This window comes from Ranitomeya imitator, chromosome 2, assembly GCF_032444005.1.
Source record: "Ranitomeya imitator isolate aRanImi1 chromosome 2, aRanImi1.pri, whole genome shotgun sequence".
In the NCBI taxonomy this organism is placed as follows: domain Eukaryota; kingdom Metazoa; phylum Chordata; class Amphibia; order Anura; family Dendrobatidae; genus Ranitomeya; species Ranitomeya imitator.
The window spans coordinates 820620555-820641417 of record NC_091283.1 but is presented as its reverse complement, the minus strand read 5'-3'; the positions used below and the strand labels follow the sequence as shown (position 1 = coordinate 820641417).

Genomic DNA, 20863 nt, shown 5'->3' with positions numbered 1-20863 from the left:
TTATACTCACCCACGGGAGGTCCAATCCGATGGGCGTCGCGGTCCGGTCCGGGGCCTCCCATCTTCTTACGATGACGTCCTCTTCTTGTCTTCACGCTGCGGCTCCGGCGTACTTTATCTGCCCTGTTGAGGGCAGAGCAAAGTACTGCAGTGCGCAGGCGCTGGGCCTCTCTGACCTTTCCCGGCACCTGCGCACTGCAGTACTTTGCTCTGCCCTCAACAGGGCAGATAAAATACGCCTGCGCCGGTCCCGCGACAGGAAGAAATGAAGAGGACGTCATCGTATGAAGATGGGAGGCCCCGGACTGCGATGCCCATCGGACCGGACCGCCCGCCCAGGTGAGTATAATCTAACCTCTTTTTCTCATCTTTCAGGATACATCGGGCCTTATCTACAGCATTACAGAATGCATTACAGAATGCTGTAGATAAACCCCCTGATGCTGGTGGGCTTAGCTCATCTTTGATTTTGGGGGTGACAGGTTCCCTTTAAATGTTTAATGCCACCATTAAAGGGAATCTGTCAGAAAGATCAACCCTATTATTCCGTCTATATGAGCATGTAGGTCATAGGAAGCTGAATAAAATGATACCTTGATATGTGCGATCCGATGTCTTATTCCTGAGAAATTCATGTTTTTCTTTTAAGATCTATGAGCCAGACATAGATCTCCCCAAAAATCTGACTCCAGAGCTTATTTTAACCTTGCTGTGGAACCATGAAAAAAATCACTTCTTTGGTACCATGGGGATTATATGACCTCAGGCTCAAAATCGTCATATTTCATTAAAATGAACATGCTGGCTGTTCAGAATAATCAAGTTTTATTGTGTCATCATTTCAGAACACAGTTATGAGTGATTTATTTGTCACCATCAAACACAAACTGAAATTTATGCCAAAATGCTTTACTAATTACTACAAATATTCAAATTCAATAAAAAAAAAGCACAATAACTGCAACTGTGTGGATTTTAGTAAAAACATAATGACAACGAATGATCTGGCAATAAATGTAGCCCCTGCATTCACTGCACGTCATAGTGCCATGTTCTAAACAAATTAACTTCTCGCAGTCACTGCAATCAAATCTCGTCTTTTGCGCTGTCCTGTAACACTGCTGGTGTCACTTGGAACCAGCCATTGTTTATTTACAATTATATTAAAAAAAACCTGTGAATAAGCAGAAAATATTTTAAAAAAAAATGTCAGACAATAATGGTACTATGGGGTCCGGAGAGTCCCAAACACAGAAAATTGAAAATAAACTTTGAAACAAAATTGAAAATCAAATTTAAAATATCATCAACATAAGCAGAAATATGTTACTTGAAAATACATAGAAAGTCAATGTCTGAAATTGACCAGTTTTAGAAGTATTTCAATTTATTCAGCGCTGGGGTCTATATGACCCCATGGTTCCTGTTGTGAATTCTGTTGTCGGGCTCCCTCCTGTGGTCATGAATGGTACTTCGGCTGGTTCTGTCCATGGACTTCCTCTGGTGGGTGTTTCTGAGTTTCCTTCCACAGGTGACAAGGTTAATTCGTTAGCTGCTGCTCTATTTAACTCCACTTAGATCTTTGCTCCATGCCACCTGTCAATGTTCCAGTATTGGTCTAGTTCACTACTGGATCGTTCTTGTGATCTGTCTTCCCAGCAGAAGCTAAGTTCCAGCTTGTATTTCTTTGGTTTGCTATTTTTCTGTCCAGCTTGCTATTTTTATTGTTGTCTTGCTTGCTGGAAGCTCTGGGACGCAGAGGGAGCGCCTCCGCACCGTGAGTCGGTGCGGAGGGTCTTTGTTGCGCCCTCTGCGTGGTCTTTTTGTAGGTTTTTGTGCTGACCGCAAAGTAACCTTTCCTATCCTCGGTCTGTTCAGTAAGTCGGGCCTCACTTTGCTAAATCTATTTAATCTCTGTGTTTGTATTTTCATCTTTACTCACAGTCATTATATGTGGGGGGCTGCCTTTTCCTTTGTGGAATTTCTCTGAGGCAAGGTAGGCTTTATTTTTCTATCTTCAGGGCTAGCTAGTTCCTTAGGCGGTGCCGAGTTGCATAGGGAGCGTTAGGCGCAATCCACGGCTATTTCTAGTGTGTTTGATAGGATTAGGGATTGCGGTCAGCAGAGTTCCCACGTCCCAGAGCTCGTCCTTTCTTATCAGTAACTATCAGGTCATTCCGTGTGCTCTTAACCACCAGGTCCATTATTGTCCTGACCACCAGGTCATAACAGGTTCCACAGCAGGGGTAAATGAAAGGGGTGTTGATACTCTGAGACATGTAGGTCAGGAAACAGATGGTCAGTCATTGCAGGTCTCTCTAATTCATATTCCGTTAATTTGTAATAAGTCCTGGAGGCAGATTCTCAGTGAGATCTATGTCCGACCCATAGATCTTAATAGCTCATTTACATATTTAACAAAAATGTGGATTTCTCTGGAATAAAACATTGGATGGCAGATACTGTATTAAGATATCATTTTATTCCTCTTTCTAGGACATTCATATCTAGAGATGGCTTAGGAAATTGATTCCCTTTAATGTCCATGTTTCCAGTGAATCTCCTCCTTCCATCAACAGTTTAAAGAGGATGTCTGAGAAAAGGGTGCTTGTTAGCTGGGGATCAAAATCTATAAAAGTAACAAAATATATCCACCTTGACTGGAAGCAATGACTGCGTAATTTACCCTGCCATTATAACCCCTTTTAGGTATACATTTCTAATTGGAGGTATTTGCTAATATTATTATATAGATGAGAAATCTAGTGCAGAAGTCCTATACAAAGCCGGCTGGAAGTGCACTAGGGGTGTGTCGACACCCTTAGAAGAGTTCTCCAACTGTTGACACTCGCCCTGATGCACATCCAGCCTGATTTGCATATGACTTATGCACTAGATTTCTCATTACTGGTACATTGGATCTCTAAAAAAAAAAAGGTATCCTATTTATTTGGGCGCAATCACCTTTACTGCCATATCGCTTCCAAAAGTAAATATATAGTTCCTTTTGAAAACGCCACTGATAATTTCCCACCAAGTTGGCTACTATAAGGCCAGGGTCACACAACTGGTTTTTTTATCATCTGAGAAAATTGGTCCGATTATGGTGCTGGGAGTGTGGCTGGGATTGTGGCTGGGATTGTGGTTGGTTGTTGTGGTTGGGGAGTGTGACTATGGGTGTGGCTGGTAGTGTGGTTAGGAGTGTGGTTGGGGATGTGGCTGGGAGTGTGGCTGGTTGTTGTGGTTGGGGAGTGTGACTATGGGTGTGGGTGGTTGGGAGTGTGGTTGGGAGTGTGGCTGGGAGTGTGGCTGGTTGTTGTGGTTGGGGAGTGTGGCTGGGAGTGTGGCTGGTTGTTGTGGTTGGGGAGTGTGGCTGGGAGTGTGGCTGGTTGTTGTGGTTGGGGAGTGTGGCTGGTTGTTGTGGTTGGGGAGTGTGGCTGGTTGTTGTGGTTGGGGAGTGTGGCTGGTTGTTGTGGTTGGGGAGTGTGGCTGGTTGTTGTGGTTGGGGAGTGTGGCTGGGAGTGTGGCTGGTTGTTGTGGTTGGGGAGTGTGGCTGGGAGTGTGGCTGGTTGGGGGAGTGGGGTGTGGCTGGGATTGTGGTTGGGAGTGTGGCTGGGGGTATGGTTGGAGTTTCTCGGATGTATGGAATGGAAAAAAAAAAGGTTTCTCCAATCAGTCTGTATGTGAAAATTGGACCAGACAGAGATGTCATACAAGTGCAGTCCAATTTTTATTCAACGGACCCATAGACTTGAATGGTCGAGTGCGATCCTATCAGAGGCAAATTGTGCATGCAGCAATTTTATTTATTTCTTCGGACCACTTGGTCGTGTACTGCCTCATTGAATAACATGGAAATGAATGCTGTCTGTTAAATCGACAGATCGCACTCGTCTGACTTTTACGATTGTCTGCACAAAACCTGAGGCGGAATGTCCCTATATCAAGCTGTCAGAGCACAAAGGCTGGAAGTGTTGTCATGGGGAAAATGGGCATGAAACCACAAAATGGATCTATATTCTAATGCACCCTGCGATGTCACATTAGTGATCCGCACGGGTTCTGGTCCTGTAGAATTATCATGCGCTGATTTCCCAGACTTTCTGTATTACAGGATACCGGATGAAAGGATTTCCATAAATCTAATATATAAAGCTGAATGTGTGTGTATGTATGTACAGTATGTGTGTATGTCCGGGATTGGCATCTGCACCATCACAGCTACAGCCACAAAATTTTGCAGTCACACGTCTAGACCCCGAGAGCGTCATTGGCTATGTTGTGACGCGAAATGTTAACGCCGCACTTTCCAATTCACCAAACAATTTTGCCCCTATCTACATAATGGGGAAAAAGTGAAAGGAAAAGTGTTGGAGGCAAATTGACAGCTGACAGATGTGAACAAGGGGGACTTAAAGAGTGAGAGCGATGGCGCCAAGGAGTATATACCATACAGTTGCTAAGGTGGGGCCCCAACATGGGATACTCACCACACACGGGGATATGAACACACACACAAAATGCGCCACACACTACCACGTGCTTGAACACATATACCACCCTCAGCACACATTTCACCACACATACCCCAACCTCGCCACATAAAAGTCGAAACACAGAAGTCACCGCTCAAAACTCGCCACGCGCAAAATTCACCACATGCAAAACTCGCCACGCGCAAAACTCGCCACATGCAAAACTAGGCTCACGCAAAACCTGCCACACGTGCAAAACTCCCCTCATGGAAAACTCGCCACACGCAAAACTTGCACACGCGGAAAAATTGCCACATGCCTAAAGTTGCAACACATGCAAAAGTTGCCTCACATAAAACTTGCACCTATTCAAAATGCACCACACATAAAACTCGCCACGCGCAAAACTTGCTGCACACAACTTGCTACACTAACCTGTCACATGCAGCTCGACACAAAAAGTTGCTAGACGCATGTTGCCACACAAAACTCATCTCACAAAAGTCGCTACATGCATGTCGCCACACGCAACTCAACACACACAACTTGACACATGAAACTCGCCCTAAAACACACACAAGTCTGGTATTATCCTTCAAAAATAAAAATCTGATTAATAAGCAGACAAACTACAAGAGCAACAACTGTACCATATAGGAAATATGGCAGCTGTCAGTCACATGACCTGTCTATTATGTGTATGTGTGAGCTAATATATACTGCCAGGGGGGAGGGCTTCCTGTTGGCTGGGGATTTATCAGGCTGCCAATTTAGCTTACAAATACTGAGGTAAAAATACTGAACAAATAACGTGTGAGCGGTCTAATACAGGAGGCGATGACATACAGATATATACTATATACAGGGGAGATGACACATATATACTATATACAGGAGATGACATACAGTTATATACTATATACAAAAGAGATGACATGCAGGTATATACTATATACAGGAGAGATGATACAGGTATATACTATATACAGGAGGAGATGACACACAGGTATATACTATATACAGGGGAGATGACACACGTATATACTATATACAGGAGGAGATGACTTACAGGTATATACTATATACAGGAGGAGATGATTTACAGGTATATACTATATAAAAGAGGAGATGACACACAGGTACAGTATATAGAGGAGGAGATGACATACAGATCTCGTATACTATATATAGGAGGAGATGACATACAGTTACATACTATATACAGGGGAGATGAGACACAGGTATATACTATATACAGGAGCAGATGACACACAGGTATATACTATATACAGGAGGAGATGACATACAGGTATATACTATATACAGCAGGAGATGACACATATATACTATATATAGGAGGAGATGACATACAGGTATATACTATATAAAAGAGGAGATGACACCTAGGTACTGTATATAGAGGAGGAGATGACATACAGCAGGTATATACTATATACAGGGGAGATGACATACAGGTATATACTATATACAGATGACATACAGGTATATACTATATACAGGAGGAGATGACATACAGCAGGTATATACTATTTACAGGGGAGATGACATACAGGTATATACTATATACAGGAGAGATGACACAGGTATATACTATATACAGGAGGAGATGACACACAGGTATATACTATATACAGGGGAGATGACATACAGGTATATACTATATACAGAAGAGATGACATACAAGTATATACTATATACAGGAGTAGATGACCCATAGGTATATACAATATACAGGGGAGATGACATACAGGTATATACTATATACAGGGGAGATGACATACAGGTATATACTATATACAGGGGAGATGACATACAGGTATATACTATATACAGATGACATACAGGTATATACTATATACAGGAGGAGATGACATACAGCAGGTATATACTATTTACAGGGGAGATGACATACAGGTATATACTATATACAGGGGAGATGACATACAGGTATATACTATATACAGGAGATGGCATACAGGTGTATACTATGTATAAGGGAGATGACAAACATGTACTGTATATACTGAGGGGAAATGAGGTGTGAGGTGAAAATGAGAGATGTGAGGTGAAAATGAGAGGTGTGAGGTGAAAATGAAAAGGTATGAGTGCAAAATGAGGAGTGAGGGGAAAATAGTAAAGTGATTGGAAAATGACAGATGTGAGGTCGAAATGACAAGTGTGAGGGGGAAAATGAGAGGGGTGATGGGAAAATAAGAGAAGTGAGGTGCTATAACTAACCACAGATATTTACTATGCCCAGGCAACGCCGGGCTCTTCAGCTAGTATTACATAAATCTGGAAACTCCCTTGATCCGGGATCCCAATAGTCCGGCAGTAAGTTCTACTCGCCTGACTCTCCAGCGCCCTCTGCAGTGTGCAGCGACAGATTCCCGTCTGCGGTCCTGTAATATAGTCTTTGATTACCGGAGAGCTGTCGCCTGGGATTTTCGCTGTGTGTGGCTTCCGGTCCATTGCTTTCCAGTGCGGCTGAACATCACCCCCTTAAATAAGCACTCAGCACCTGCATCGTATTCATCACGCTGCTGCAGCGAGCTGATAGACACCCGTGTGTTAACACCGCGCACACGTCTTAAGCAACCGCTCCTTCAGTGTGTAATTCAGATTGATGGCTCGCCAGCGGAAAACGCACGGAAGTTTTGTTAAAATCACTTAAAATGCCGCTCAGCCCCTGATACGGGGGAATAATAGCTTTGATTCCAATCTACGATGCACCGGCCGGGGGAGAGTACTTGAGCATAATGTCCCTTCAAATTCTATGAAAAGCCTGTTAGCAGAAATGGGTTTTTATGCTTCTGGGGACCCAAATTGCATGAATACGGAATGATGTCTGCGCCGGCTTCAGATATGTTTGGCAGTTTTGTCTTAACCTTTCTAACATATTTTGATTGATGATTATAGCAATCGGACACGACTTGAAACACAGGCTAATGCGTTTTTACCAGGAGTGACTGGAAAAAAAAAATAACAAAAATACAGTAAATGTGTTTATTAGACTCCGGCTTTAATGCAACCGAGCCAACCCCAGCGTGCAAAACGCAGCTTTTTGTTTGGCTCATGATGAAGATGAATGTTCTTCCTTATCTCCCCCATAAAACACGGATTTGCTATAAATTGCCCATGTCACTGTTCATAATGCCTTTAATAAGTAAACCAATATCTTGGTGTCCACTTGAAATACACTCGGCAGTAAAGGAGCAGGAAGCATTAAAGTATCATCATTTCTTCCACCATCATTTTTTTTTTTATTTCTTTATTTTAGGATGGTTACATCAAGAATTATTGAAATGAACAATAGGAGATTTTGAGTTTTTTGTATAAAAAGTATATCTTTTATTAAATATAAAATATCAACAAAACAATAAATACAATACATGGATAGAACAATTTGTCATAAGTCTGGAAAAATTGTGTGATCCTATTTGGTGACAGCACAACGTGATCGCTAATCAGGACTGGGAAATATAATCTTGGAGCTCAGTCCTGTAGGCGACCACTCTCCCCGACGCGCGTTTCGCGAGAATGATTCTCGCTTCCTAAAAGAGGCGTATCATCATCTCTTCCGCCATCATTTTTTTATTTCTTTATTTTAGGATGGTTACATCAAGAATCCTATTGATTTTTTTTTCTATATATATATATATATATATATATATATATATATTATATAATTTTTTTTTTTTTTTTTTTAATTGTCCGCCTGTATGAGATTATAAATTAGGAATAAAACCCGCCTGACAAAGTTTTCCTTTCCTTCGCTTTTTCTGGTGCTTAAAATAGTTTTCCATCTAATCTGAGAAAAAAAATCTGATTAATTATGAAGCTTGAGATAATGCATGAAATGTAGAGCAAATAAGGTTATGGAAGGCTTGACGGCACTTGACGGGTTTTCTTAGCTCATAATCAGATTTTTGAAAAAAAAAAAAAAAATTGGATTCGAGAACAACTTTTTATCTTCAGGAGCGCACCTCTCCCCTAACTCCCAGCTTTCTCCTTGCAGGAAGGGGGAGCCTTGTGCTCCCGAATGATTGACCTGAACTGTGCGCGCTCCGATGCTGCAGGCAGACTATCAGAGGAGCGCACGGACACCGAAGTTGATCTGGATCTAGCAATACAGCAGCACTTACAAGCTCTAAAGCAAAGCGCTTACAAGCACGCGCCCTAGGCAATCTGATAGACTGCAGAGGTGGCTAGTAAACTAGGCAACGAGCTGTAAACTAGAACATTGAAATGAAAATCCTTCCATCTTTGAGAACGAAGAGGATCTTTAATAAGCGATAAATTGCAAAGTTTCTTGTTTTTACCAGCACTCTGCAATTTTACCTATTTATGATGATGATGAGAAAACCTCTTTGAGCAGAGAAAGTCTTTAAATATTAAAAAGGAGCTGTCATCATCTCTCCTGACACATTTGTTTTAGTAATTCCTAACAGTCCCGGAGAATTTTTTCTTATAACTTTGTTTTGTACTGAGCTCTGCTATTTTTCCTGAATATTTGTGAACTGGGTGTTACCCTTCCCCTTCCTGGGTGAAACCCCCCGAAATGGGGAAGGGTAAAAACGTATTTAAAGCCGCTATGAACAAAGAGATGTAATTTCTGACACATTTGTGGGGTTTCTCACCATTTATTCAGGAGGTATATTGGATCGTTTTTAAAAGGAAGACCGAGTTCCGATCTCCTCCTCAGTGTTCAAAGCAGGGATCCCGCTAAGCTGCACTATTCGGGAAGGAGACGGTTAAAGCAAAATACTAATAGCGATCCTAAGTAGTGCACAACACCTATAAATAATATACTTTATATATATATATATATATATATATATATATATATATATATTTGTTTGTTTTTTCCATAAAAGTATAAGTTGGATTGTGTAACTTTTTTTATTTGGTTTCTTCTTTTAGGGAAATTTTGTTGCCTCCATGACGGCCATATTAAGGCAAATGGAAGATTACCACTATGGCCACCTTATCAAGACCTTTGGGAAGATGAGGACTGATGTTGTGGTGAGTTTCCTTTTTGTAGTTTTTAGGTTCATGCTCCCAAGTAGATTAACCCCTTCCCGACCCATGACGCCACGTAGGCGTCATGAAAGTCGGTGCCAATCCGACCCATGACGCCTATGCGGCGTCATGGAAAGATCGCGTCCCTGCAGGCCGGGTGAAAGGGTTAACTCCCATTTCACCCGATCTGCAGGGACAGGGGGAGTGGTAGTTTAGCCCAGGGGGGGTGGCTTCACCCCCTCGTGGCTACGATCGCTCTGATTGGCTGTTGAAAGTGAAACTGCCAATCAGAGCGATTTGTAATATTTCACCTATTATAACGGGTGAAATATTACAATCCAGCCATGGCCGATGCTGAAATATCATCGGCCATGGCTGGAAATACTAATGTGCCCCCACCCCCCCCCCCCACCGATCGCCCCCCCAGCCCCCCGATCTGGCCGGTACACTGCTCCGGCTCCCCTCCGTCCTGTGCTCCGCTCCCCTCCGTCCTGTGCTCCGCTCCCCTCCGTCCTGTGCTCCGCTCCCCTCCGTGCTCTTGTCCGCTCCCCCCGTGCTCCAATCACCCCCCGTGCTCCAATCACCCCCCCTGCACTCCGATCCACCCCCCCGGTGCTCCGTTCCACCCCCCCGTGCTCCATTCCAGCCCCCCCGTGCTCCGTTCCACGCCCCCCCCCACCCCATCATACTTACCGATCCAGCCGGGGTCCTGTCCATCTTCTCCCTGGGCGCCGCCATCTTCCAAAATGGCAGGCGCATGCGCAGTGCGCCCGCCGAATCTGCCGGCCGGCAGATTCGTTCCAAAGTGCATTTTGATCACTGAGATATAATCTATCTCAGTGATCAAAATAAAAAAAATAAATGACCCCCCCCCCCTTTGTCACTCCCATAGGTAGGGCCAATAAAAAAATAAAGAAATTTTTTTTTTCCACTAATGTTAGAATAGGGTTAGGGGTAGGGTTAGGGCTAGGGTTAGGGTTTCGGTATGTGCACACGTATTCTGGTCCTCTGCGGATTTTTCCGCTGCGGATTTGATAAATCCGCAGTGCTAAACCGCTGCGGATTTATGGCGGATTTACCGCGTTTTTTTCTGCGCATTTCACTGCGGTTTTACAACTGCGATTTTATATTGGAGCAGTTGTAAAACCGCTGCGGAATCCGCACAAAGAAGTGACATGCTGCGGAATGTAAACCGCTGCGTTTCCGTGCAGTTTTTCCGCAGCATGTGTACAGCGATTTTTGTTTCCCATAGGTTTACATTGAACTGTAAACTCATGGGAAACTGCTGCGGATCCGCAGCGTTTTCCGCAGAGTGTGCACATACCTTTAGAATTAGGCTATGTGCACACGGTGCAGATTTGGCTGCGGATTCGCAGCAGTGTTCCATCAGGTTTACAGTACCATGTAAACATATGAAAAACCAAATCCGCTGTGCCCATGGTGCGGAAAATACCGCGCGGGAACGCTGCGTTGTATTTTCCGCAGCATGTCAATTCTTTGTGCGGATTCCGCAGCGTTTTACACCTGTTCCTCAATAGGAATCCGCAGATGAAATCCGCACAAAAAACACTGGAAATCCGCTGAAAATCCGCAGGTAAAACGCAGTGCCTTTTACCCGCGGATTTTTCAAAAATGGTGCGGAAATATCTCACACGAATCCGCAACGTTGGCACATAGCCTTAGGGTTAGGGTTGGAATTAGGGTTGTGGTTAGGGTTAGGGGTGTGTTGGGGTTAGGGTTGTGATTAGGGTTATGGCTACAGTTGGGATTAGGGTTAGGGGTGTGTTGGGGTTAGTGTTGGAGGTAGAATTGAGGGGTTACCACTGTTTAGGCACATCAGGGGTCTCCAAACGCAACATGGCGCCACCATTGATTCCAGCCAATCTCGTATTCAAAAAGTCAAATGGTGCTCCCTCACTTCCGAGCCCTGAAGTGTGCCCAAACAGTGGTTTACCCCCACATATGGGGTACCAGCATACTCAAGACAAACTGCGCAACAATTACTGGGGTCCAATTTCTCCTGTTACCCTTGTGAATCTAAAAAAATGCTTGCTAAAACATAATTTTTGAGGAAAGAAAAATGATTTTTTATTTTCATGGCTCTGCGTTGTAAACGTCTGTGAAGCACTTGGGGGTTCAAAGTGCTCAACACATATCTAGATAAGTTCCTTGGGGGGTCTAGTTTCTAAAATGGTGTCATTTCTGGGGGTTTCTACTGTTTAGGCACACCAGGGGCTCTGCAAACGCAACGTGACACCCGTAGACCATTCCATCAAAGTCTGCATTTCAAAAGTCACTACTTCCCTTCTGAGCCCCGACGTGTGCCCAAACAGTGGTTTACCCCCACTCATGGGGTATCAGCGTACTCAGGAGAAACTGGACAACAACTTTTGGGGTCCAATTTCTCCTGTAACCCTTGGGAAAATAAAAAATTCTGGGCTAAATAATTATTTTTGGAGAAAGAAAACGTATTTATTATTTTCACGGCTCTGCATTATAAACTTCTATGAAGCACTTGGGGGTTCAAAGTGCTCACCACACATCTAGATAAGTTCCTTTCGGGGTCTAGTTTCCAAAATGGGGTCACTTGTGGGGGGTTTCTACTGTTTAGGCACATCAGGGGCTCTGCAAACGCAACGTGACGCCCGCAGAGCATTCCATCAAAGTCTGCATTTCAAAACGTCACTACTTCAATTCCAAGCCCCGGCATGTGCCCAAACAGTAGTTTACCCCCACATATGGGGTATCACCGTACTCAGGAGAAACTGGACAACAAATATTGGGGTCAAATTTCTCCTGTTACCCTTGGGAAAATTAAAAAATTCTGGGCTAAATAATTATTTTTGAGGAAAGAAAACGTATTTATTATTTTCACGGCTCTGCATTATAAACTTCTATGAAGCGCTTGGGGGTTCAAAGTGCTCACCACACATCTAGATAAGTTCCTTTGGGGGTCTAGTTTCCAAAATGGGGTCACTTGTGGGGGGTTTCTACTGTTAAGCCACATCAGGGGCTCTGCAAACGCAACGTGACGCCCACAGAGCATTCCATCAAAGTCTGCATTTCAAAACGTCACTACTTCACTTCCGAGCCCTGGCATGTGCCCAAACAGTGATTTACCCCCACATATGGGGTATCAGCGTACTCAGGAGAAACTGGACAACAACTTTTGGGGTCAAATTTCTCCTGTTACCCTTGGGAAAATAAAAAATTGCAGGCTAAAAGATCATTTTTGAGAAAATAATTTTTTTTTTTTATTTTCATGGCTCTGCGTTATAAACTTCTGTGAAGCACTTGGGGGTTCAAAGTCCTCACCACACATCTAGATTAGTTCCTTTGGGGGTCTAGTTTCCAAAATGGTGTCATTTCTGGGGGATCTCCAATGTTTAGGCACACAGGGGCTCTCCAAACGTGACATGGTGTCCGCTAATGATTGGAGCTAATTTTCCATTTAAAAAGCCAAATGGCGTGCCATCCCTTCCGAGCCCTGCCGTGCGCCCAAACAGTGGTTTACCCCCACATATGGGGTATCAGCATACTCAGGACAAACTGGACAACAATATTTGGGGTCCAATTTCTCCTATTATCCTTGGCAAAATAGGAAATTCCAGGCTAAAAAATCATTTTTGAGGAAAGAAAAATTATTTTTTATTTTCATGGCTCTGCGTTATAAACTTCTGTGAAGCACCTGGGGGTTTAAAGTGCTCAATATGCATCTAGATAAGTTTCTTGGGGGGTCTAGTTTCCAAAATGGGGTCACTTGTGGGGGAGCTCCAATGTTTAGGCACACAGGGGCTCTCCAAACGCGACATGGTGTCCGCTAACAATTGGAGCTAATTTTCCATTCAAAAAGTCAAATGGCGCGCCTTCCCTTCCGAGCCCTGCCGAGTGCCCAAACAGTGGTTTACCACCACATATGAGGTATCGACGTACTCGGGAGAAATTGCCCAACAAATTTTATGATCCATTTTATCCTATTGCCCATGTGAAAATGAAAAAATTGAGGCGAAAAGAATTTTTTTGTGAAAAAAAAGTACTTTTTCATTTTTACAGATCAATTTGTGAAGCACCTGAGGGTTTAAAGTGCTCACTAGGCATCTAAATAAGTTCCTTGGGGGGTCTAGTTTCCAAAATGGGGTCACTTGTGGGGGAGCGCCAATGTTTAGGCACACAGGAGCTATCCAAACGCGACATGGTGTCCGCTAACGATGGAAATAATTTTTCATTCAAAAAGTCAAATGGCGCTCCTTCCCTTCCGAGCCTTACCATGTGCCCAAACAGTGGTTTTCCCCCACATGTGAGGTATTGGTGTACTCAGGAGAAATTGCCCAACACATTTTAGGATCCATTTTATCCTGTTGCCCATGTGAAAATGAAAAAATTGAGGCTAAAAGAATTTTTTTGTGAAAAAAAGTACTTTTTCATTTTTACGGATCAATTTGTGAAGCACCTGGGGGTTCAAAGTGCTCACTATGCATCTAGATAAGTTCCTTGGGATGTCTAGTTTCCAAAATGGGGTCACTTGTGGGGGAGCTCCAATTTTTAGGCACACGAGGCTCTCCAAACGTGACATGGTGTCCGCTAAAGAGTGGAGCCAATTTTTGATTCAAAAAGTCAAATGGCGCTCCTTCCTTTCCAAGCCCTGCCGTGCGCCCAAACAGTGGTTTACCCCCACATATGAGGTATCAGCGTACTCAGGACAAATTGGACAACAACTTTCGTGGTTCAGTTTCTCCTTTTACCATTGGGAAAATTAAAAAAATTGTTGCTAAAAGATAATTTTTGTGACTAAAAAGTTAAATGTTCATTTTTTCCTTCCATGTTGCATCTGCTGCTGTGAAGCACCTGAAGGGTTAATAAACTTCTTGAATGTGGTTTTGAGTACCTTGAGGGGTGCAGTTTTTAGAATGGTGTCACTTTTGGGTATTTTCAGCCATATAGACCCCTCAAACTGACTTCAAATGTGAGGTGGTCCCTAAAAAAAATGGTTTTGTAAATTTCGTTGTAAAAATGACAAATCGCTGGTCAAATTTTAACCCTTATAACTTCCTAACAAAAAAAAATTTTGTTTCCAAAATTGTGCTGATGTAAAGTAAACATGTGGGAAATGTTATTTATTAACTATTTTGTGTCACATATCTCTCTGGTTTAACAGAATAAAAATTCAAAATGTGAAAATTGCGAAATTTTCAAAATTTTCGCCAAATTTCCGTTTTTATCACAAATAAACGTAGAATTTATTGACCTAAATTTACCACTAACATGAAGCCCAATATGTCACGAAAAAACAATCTCAGAACCGCTAGGATCCGTTGAAGCGTTCCTGAGTTATTACCTCATAAAGGGACACTGGTCAGAATTGCAAAAAACGGCAAGGTCTTTAAGGTCAAAATAGGCTGGGTCATGAAGGGGTTAAATGCTCCTTTTTATTGTATTTTTTGTTACAGGGTTTGGTAGAAAATCTGCAGCATTTAACAGTTCAAAAACAGAGGACATGAGTCTTGGTGATGAGCGAGCATGCTCGGGTGCTAACGAGTGACTTCGGCATGCTCGAATAATATGTTTGAGTCCCGTGTCTTCATGTCTAACAAACAGGTAATCCCTGCATGTGTTGCAGCTGTAGAACAGCCACGAGACATGCAGCTGCAGGGACTTGGACATATTTTTCAAGCACGCCAAAGACACTCGGTTAGCACCCGAGCATGCTCAGATAACACCTTATCCAAGCACGTTCGCTCATCACTAGACATGACTTTTCGAACCCACTGTGGAACTTATGTATTTTTTTCTTAACTAAATGGAAAATCTGGAAACAGTACCTTGTTGCCAAGACCGAGTCTTTACCCCCATTACTGACAAGGAATTTTTTTTTTATACATGCAGTGTAAACAGGTGATTTTTTTTTCTTATTCCAATATTAATATGATTTGTTAAACTTTCTTTTTTTTTTTGCATACTTGCGATCAGTGGTAAAATAAAAGAAAATGTATGCTTTTTCACATTTTTTTTTATATGATCTCAAAGGACCAATGAAATAACCTTTTCAATTGTTTCCCATTTTATAACAATTATTTTTAAATATTAGACATAGGTTTGGTTTTTCTTAATGATGGGAGAGCTACGAACAGCGATTTTTGTGTATTGGCAGTAACTGTTTTAAAACCTTTTTTTAATGTATTTTTCATTTATTTCCTATAAAATATATACACACACACGCAATATACACATATAAGCACACATTTACAAATCTAAAAGAATACATTTTTTCTAAATTTCCTCTGCAACTGTAGTTAGTATATTAGCCTCAGTTACATGGGAAAATTCATCTGCCTGGCTGCATAGCAGAGTTGACTCATCCTCCTGTGACCCTGCAGCTCCTGCTTCCTTCCTATACCTAGCAATCACGTGACCACTGGATCCAGAGAAGGACCTATATGCTGAATAGACAGCGCTTTGTTTAGTGCTATGTATATGTGGCACCCCAGGAGTTCGGATACCATAGTAGTGCTGTCTTCCTCTCGCGGAGGGTAATGCTGTGCCTGGAGACGAGAGGGATCCCTTTGGCAGGTTATCCCACACACAACACATTCTGACTCTGGGCCAGGAGGGGGAGCTCAAAACCCGGTTTTAGGGGAGCTTCCCTGGTATATATAGATATTGGTCTGGAGGAGAAGTCAGATAGTCTTAGTTTAGTCTGGAGCAGACAGTGAAGGGAAAGGAGCAGAGGAGAGATTAGGAGCTCAGGGAGGCTGCAAGTGGGCCTCCTGTGAGCCAGAGTGCAGAAACCGGGTACCGGGAGCCCGAGGTCATGGGAGACTAAAAGTCACGCGACAGAACCGGAGGGCATAGGACTATACGTAAACTGCTCATACAACACCTGTGGTACAGCAGCATTCTAGAGCCTGGAGTCACCGTGCAGAGACCCCAGAAGGAACGGCTCAAGCTGCCTTCATACAGGTACTGTCCCAGGACAGGGAAGTACGAGAACCTTGTAAAGACACTTCAGGTAGCAAGGGACTAATAGTGAGTGCAAAGTGGAAGGCTCTCAACCTGACCTGCCAAGGGGATTTCCACTGGTTTCCGAGCTGCCTGGACTCTTTCTGTACTTGTTGCCGGTACCCTGGACTGTGGCCTTCTCTCAACAGTAAACCAGGTAAAGACTGCAACCCTGAGTCATACTCCTTGGGAGCCTTGGGGACCCCGCTTCACCTGTGGGAAGCGTCACCATCTAGCCGCTATACCATCACCCCAGAGCACCCCTTTAAGTGGCGTCGGTCCCCACTGACCGAACACCACAGGTGGCATCACGAACAATCAACTTTATTCACAAATACCCTTAAAGACCGTTCCCCTTTAATTGAGTGCCCAGGGCCACGGACCAGGTCGCAGCCACCGTGACATCCCCTTTAACTGCGACCGGACCCATTGCCGAGTACCACACGGCCCTGGCTGGCGACCCATATTCACCGATCAGAAAGTGTAGCGCAGTGTATACAGCAAATTGCCTTGTCTACGGGGAGTCTGGCTGTGTCTGGCAGCCGCTCTACTATTCTGTGACGTTTTAGAACATGATTGCAGAGTGAAACCAAGACCGCCTGGAAGTTTGTCTGCGTGGCCCAAAGGTGGTCAAGTACTGAAACATTTTGCCTTCTGTTTTTTTTTTTTTTTTCTTAGGACTTTCTTATGGAAACCTTTATCATGTTTAAGAACCTCATCGGGAAGAACGTGTATCCGTCAGACTGGGTTATAATGAACATGATGCAAAACAAGTGAGTACAGACCCCAATAACTGAGCGGAAATTCACTCATGACGTAGTGGTACAACCTGCATCCATGTGAAATATGGCTGTAGGGAATAATTACGAAGTTTGTTATATATTCCTGTATACATGAATGGATAGCCTCTTGATCACATTTTGAGGCCGCGCTTGTGACACGCACGCATGGGCGCCGTCTCTTGTATCGGCAGCCAATGATTACGGCTCACTTTCTGGCATTGAATCTAAACGATGAGCGTTTCGATCTAAAAATCTTAGAAATAATGATGAATTAATAAATTGTAATAAAGTTTCCATATACAGGAAACTAGGGCGGATATAGTGACGGAAAATAGATGGGAAAATTCTTCCCAGTGTGTTGTTATATTTTGTTGTTTTTTTTTTGCTCATCTTCATATTTTGTTTGTAACGTGAGAATAATTTCCGCCCACCTGCCACAGCGAACTACAGCTGCTAGCTTTCCTGTTCCAGCTCAGTGTAACCCCTAATGAGTTTAGTAGTTCAGCCTTCCTGATGGTCTCTGTGCTCGCGCACTGGCAGATGGCTTTGACTATACAGCAGGTACATCCTGAGAATAATCAAGGGTGATATTTTTTTCGATTTTAGAGAATTTTCTTTTCTCGAGTCACTAAAACTACACTTGGGTGTCTGTATGCTGTAAAAAGCACTGAGGGCTCATGCACATGGACGGGAGAATATGTTGCACAGCGCTGGGCGGGGAGCCTGTGGGGCAGGGCCCCGGGATGGGAGGCTTAGCCATGCAGCACAGGGCAGGGAGCTTGTTTGGTGGAGCTCTGTGCAGGGATCCTGTGTGGTGCAGCCTGGGATGGGGAACATATAACGCATTTCTGGTGCGTACCGCACTGGTATAGTTACTCAACTTGAGTAACTATACCAATAAAGCAGATCCTTTTCTACAAAAGGGAGCAGTGCACGTCAGGGTGCTGGGCAAAGGATCCGTGTTCCCTGAGCCAGGCAGCAGTGTTCGTCACAAACCTGAGCAAAGGCTCATTGCATGTCGGGTCCGTGGACGAGGGCGCAGTGTGCGTCAGGGCCCTGGGCGAGGGTGCAGTGTGCGTCAGGGCCCTAGGCGAGGGTGCAGTGAGCGTCAGGGCCGTAGGCAAGGGTGCAGTGTGTGTCGGGGCCCTAGGCGAGGGTGTAGTGTGCGTCAGGGCCCTAGGCGAGGGCGCAGTGTACGTCAGGGCCCTAGGCGAGGGTGCAGTGTGCGTCTGAAATCTGGGCGAGGGCGCAGTGTGCGTCAGGGCCCTAGGCGAGGGCGCAGTGTGCGTCAGGGCCCTAGGCGAGGGTGCAGTGTGCGTCAGGGCCCTGGGCGAGGGTGCAGTGTACGTCAGGGCCCTAGGCGAGGGTGCAGTGTGTGTCAGGGCCCTAGGCAAGGGTGCAGTGTGCGTCAGGGCCCTAGGCGAGGGCGCAGGGTGTGTCAGGGCCCTAGGCGAGGGCGCAGTGTGCGTCAGGACCCTAGGCGAGGGCGCAGTGTGCGTCAGGGCCCTAGGCGAGGGTGCAGTGTGCGTCAGGGCCCTAGGCGAGGGTGCAGTGTGCGTCAGGGCCCTAGGCGAGGGCGCAGGGTGTGTCAGGACCCTAGGCGATGGAGAAGTATGTGGCGGGGCCCTGGGCCACACTGTGCATCCCTTGTGCACTGCAGTACAGATTTCGACAGGTGCTATATTTTAAAAGAGATTCCCTTGAATCTAAACATCTTGCCCTTTAATCTTGTCTGACCCCATTAAAAATCCAATCCATAGGGTTCGCAAACTGATCAACCCCTGCAATGTTTATGCATGTGCACATTTTCTGTAATTGTCCATGGTGAGGATAACTGCTCGGCGTCCCTAGCATGGATATATGTATGCACATGTGTAAAACGACTGCACACAACCGGCTGATTCTGCATGCACTGGTTGACAATAAGATTTATGGCGGCTTTTCTGCACCAGTAAACACCTTTTTATAGTATATTTTTTTATACACCAAGCATTATTCAGTGATCCTCTTCTCAATAACACATCAGTAAAGGTAAGGGATGCGTCTGAAGAATAATGTACTGATGAGCAGTTTTTACAGATTTCATATTTTATTATTATTATGTTAATTTTAGGAGGGGAAAAAAAATCTATTTTATTTATTCCTGCAAACTGTGCACATAACTATATACCGTCACCCCCCTCCCTTATTTTGTTTGATGTTTTATTTATTCTGTTTCCCAATTAAAACTGTACAATGTTGCCAAGACCTTAATTGCACTGCTCTCCAGAATGTAATATAGGTTAGGATTTAGCTGGTGTGCTGCAAGATACATAACCTTGATGTCTCCTGCGCCATTCTATCTATGCCAAGGTGATATATGCATTGCTGAAGGACGCTGCATACATTACCACGGCGTGGAGAGAGGTAGATGGATATATATGTGCACTCGTGTCTGTCACGCCATGCAGTTCACAATAACGAAGGCACAAGTTATCATTGACGATCAGTAACTTGGTTGCTCTTTTTCTTATATTGTAGAGAGGATGTAAATGATGAAATGCAGCATTAGATTATGGTGGATTGTCTGACGGCAGTATATCTGATAACATAAGAGGAACTGGCTAAATCAGACAACCCCTAACGAAGAATAGGACATCTAATGATTCAGGAAAAATGGACATGCCGCCCACTGACTTCATAGGGTTGTTCATGTAAGGAAGAGTTGAGTCCGGTCCTGTTGGGGGAGAGCGTCTACAGAGCTTAAAGGGAGTCCGTCACCCCCCAAAACTCCTTTTACAGCTCGTTACTGTACTGCACACACTGTGTGAGCGGCGGGCGGCTTGGCTCCTGCTATGTCCGTGTGCACTCTCATCTTTGGTTCTAACAAAACCACTAAAATCTATACTACATGTCTGATTTTTATAGAGACATGTCGCCTCCATATATGTACAGTGGGGATGGGGTTGCATTGCGTGCCAAAGGCTGCCGCTACAAGCAAGTCATACACAATCCGATGCAGTTGATCTTTTTACAACTTGCTTTCTGCAATTGCAGACCATCAAGACGCCGCGACAAGCAAGTCTGAAAAAGCAATGCAGTGCAGCTCCATTCACTTGTATTGTGCTGCTTTGTATCAGGGACACACTGCCAACTTTGACCTTGTGACATGTGTCGTGGCCATCATTGCCGTGTAGCCCTTACCTTTATCTGCTGCTTGATTCTTATTCTCCGCTCCCTGTTGAGAACACATTCATGATCTGCACTTGGAAGGAGGTGGATGTAATTCGGCCAAGTTAGCATTCAGTCTAGAGCCGTGTTAGGCGTACGGCCGCCTTTACTAGTAAGTTTCCATAGCTTTTGGGAAGATGATTTGATCTATTCCAGGCTGTCAGTGAAGCCTAAGATCGTGCTGAGACTTCCTTCTGGTAGAGGGAGAAGGAGCTGCATTATTCCATGTCTGCTCTTGTAGCCATCGCATAGACCACACACTAAAGCATTGTTATTTCTGGATACACTGCTAGGTACTGGCCGTAATCCGGTATCTGTCAGAAGTGACTGGTGAGCTCCTTGTGTTATGTACTTACC

General features: G+C 44.2%; 1 protein-coding gene across 1 annotated transcript in view; it reads left to right on the top strand.

The window, feature by feature from the left end:
• DOCK1 (dedicator of cytokinesis 1) overlaps positions 1–20863 on the top strand; it is a 421618-nt gene that overhangs the window by 280613 nt on the left and 120142 nt on the right. Inside the window, exons 28-29 of the mRNA XM_069753948.1 lie at positions 9420–9521; positions 17193–17287. Of these exons, the coding sequence (XP_069610049.1) occupies positions 9420–9521; positions 17193–17287 (197 nt within the window). The remainder of the gene's footprint in view (positions 1–9419; positions 9522–17192; positions 17288–20863) is intronic.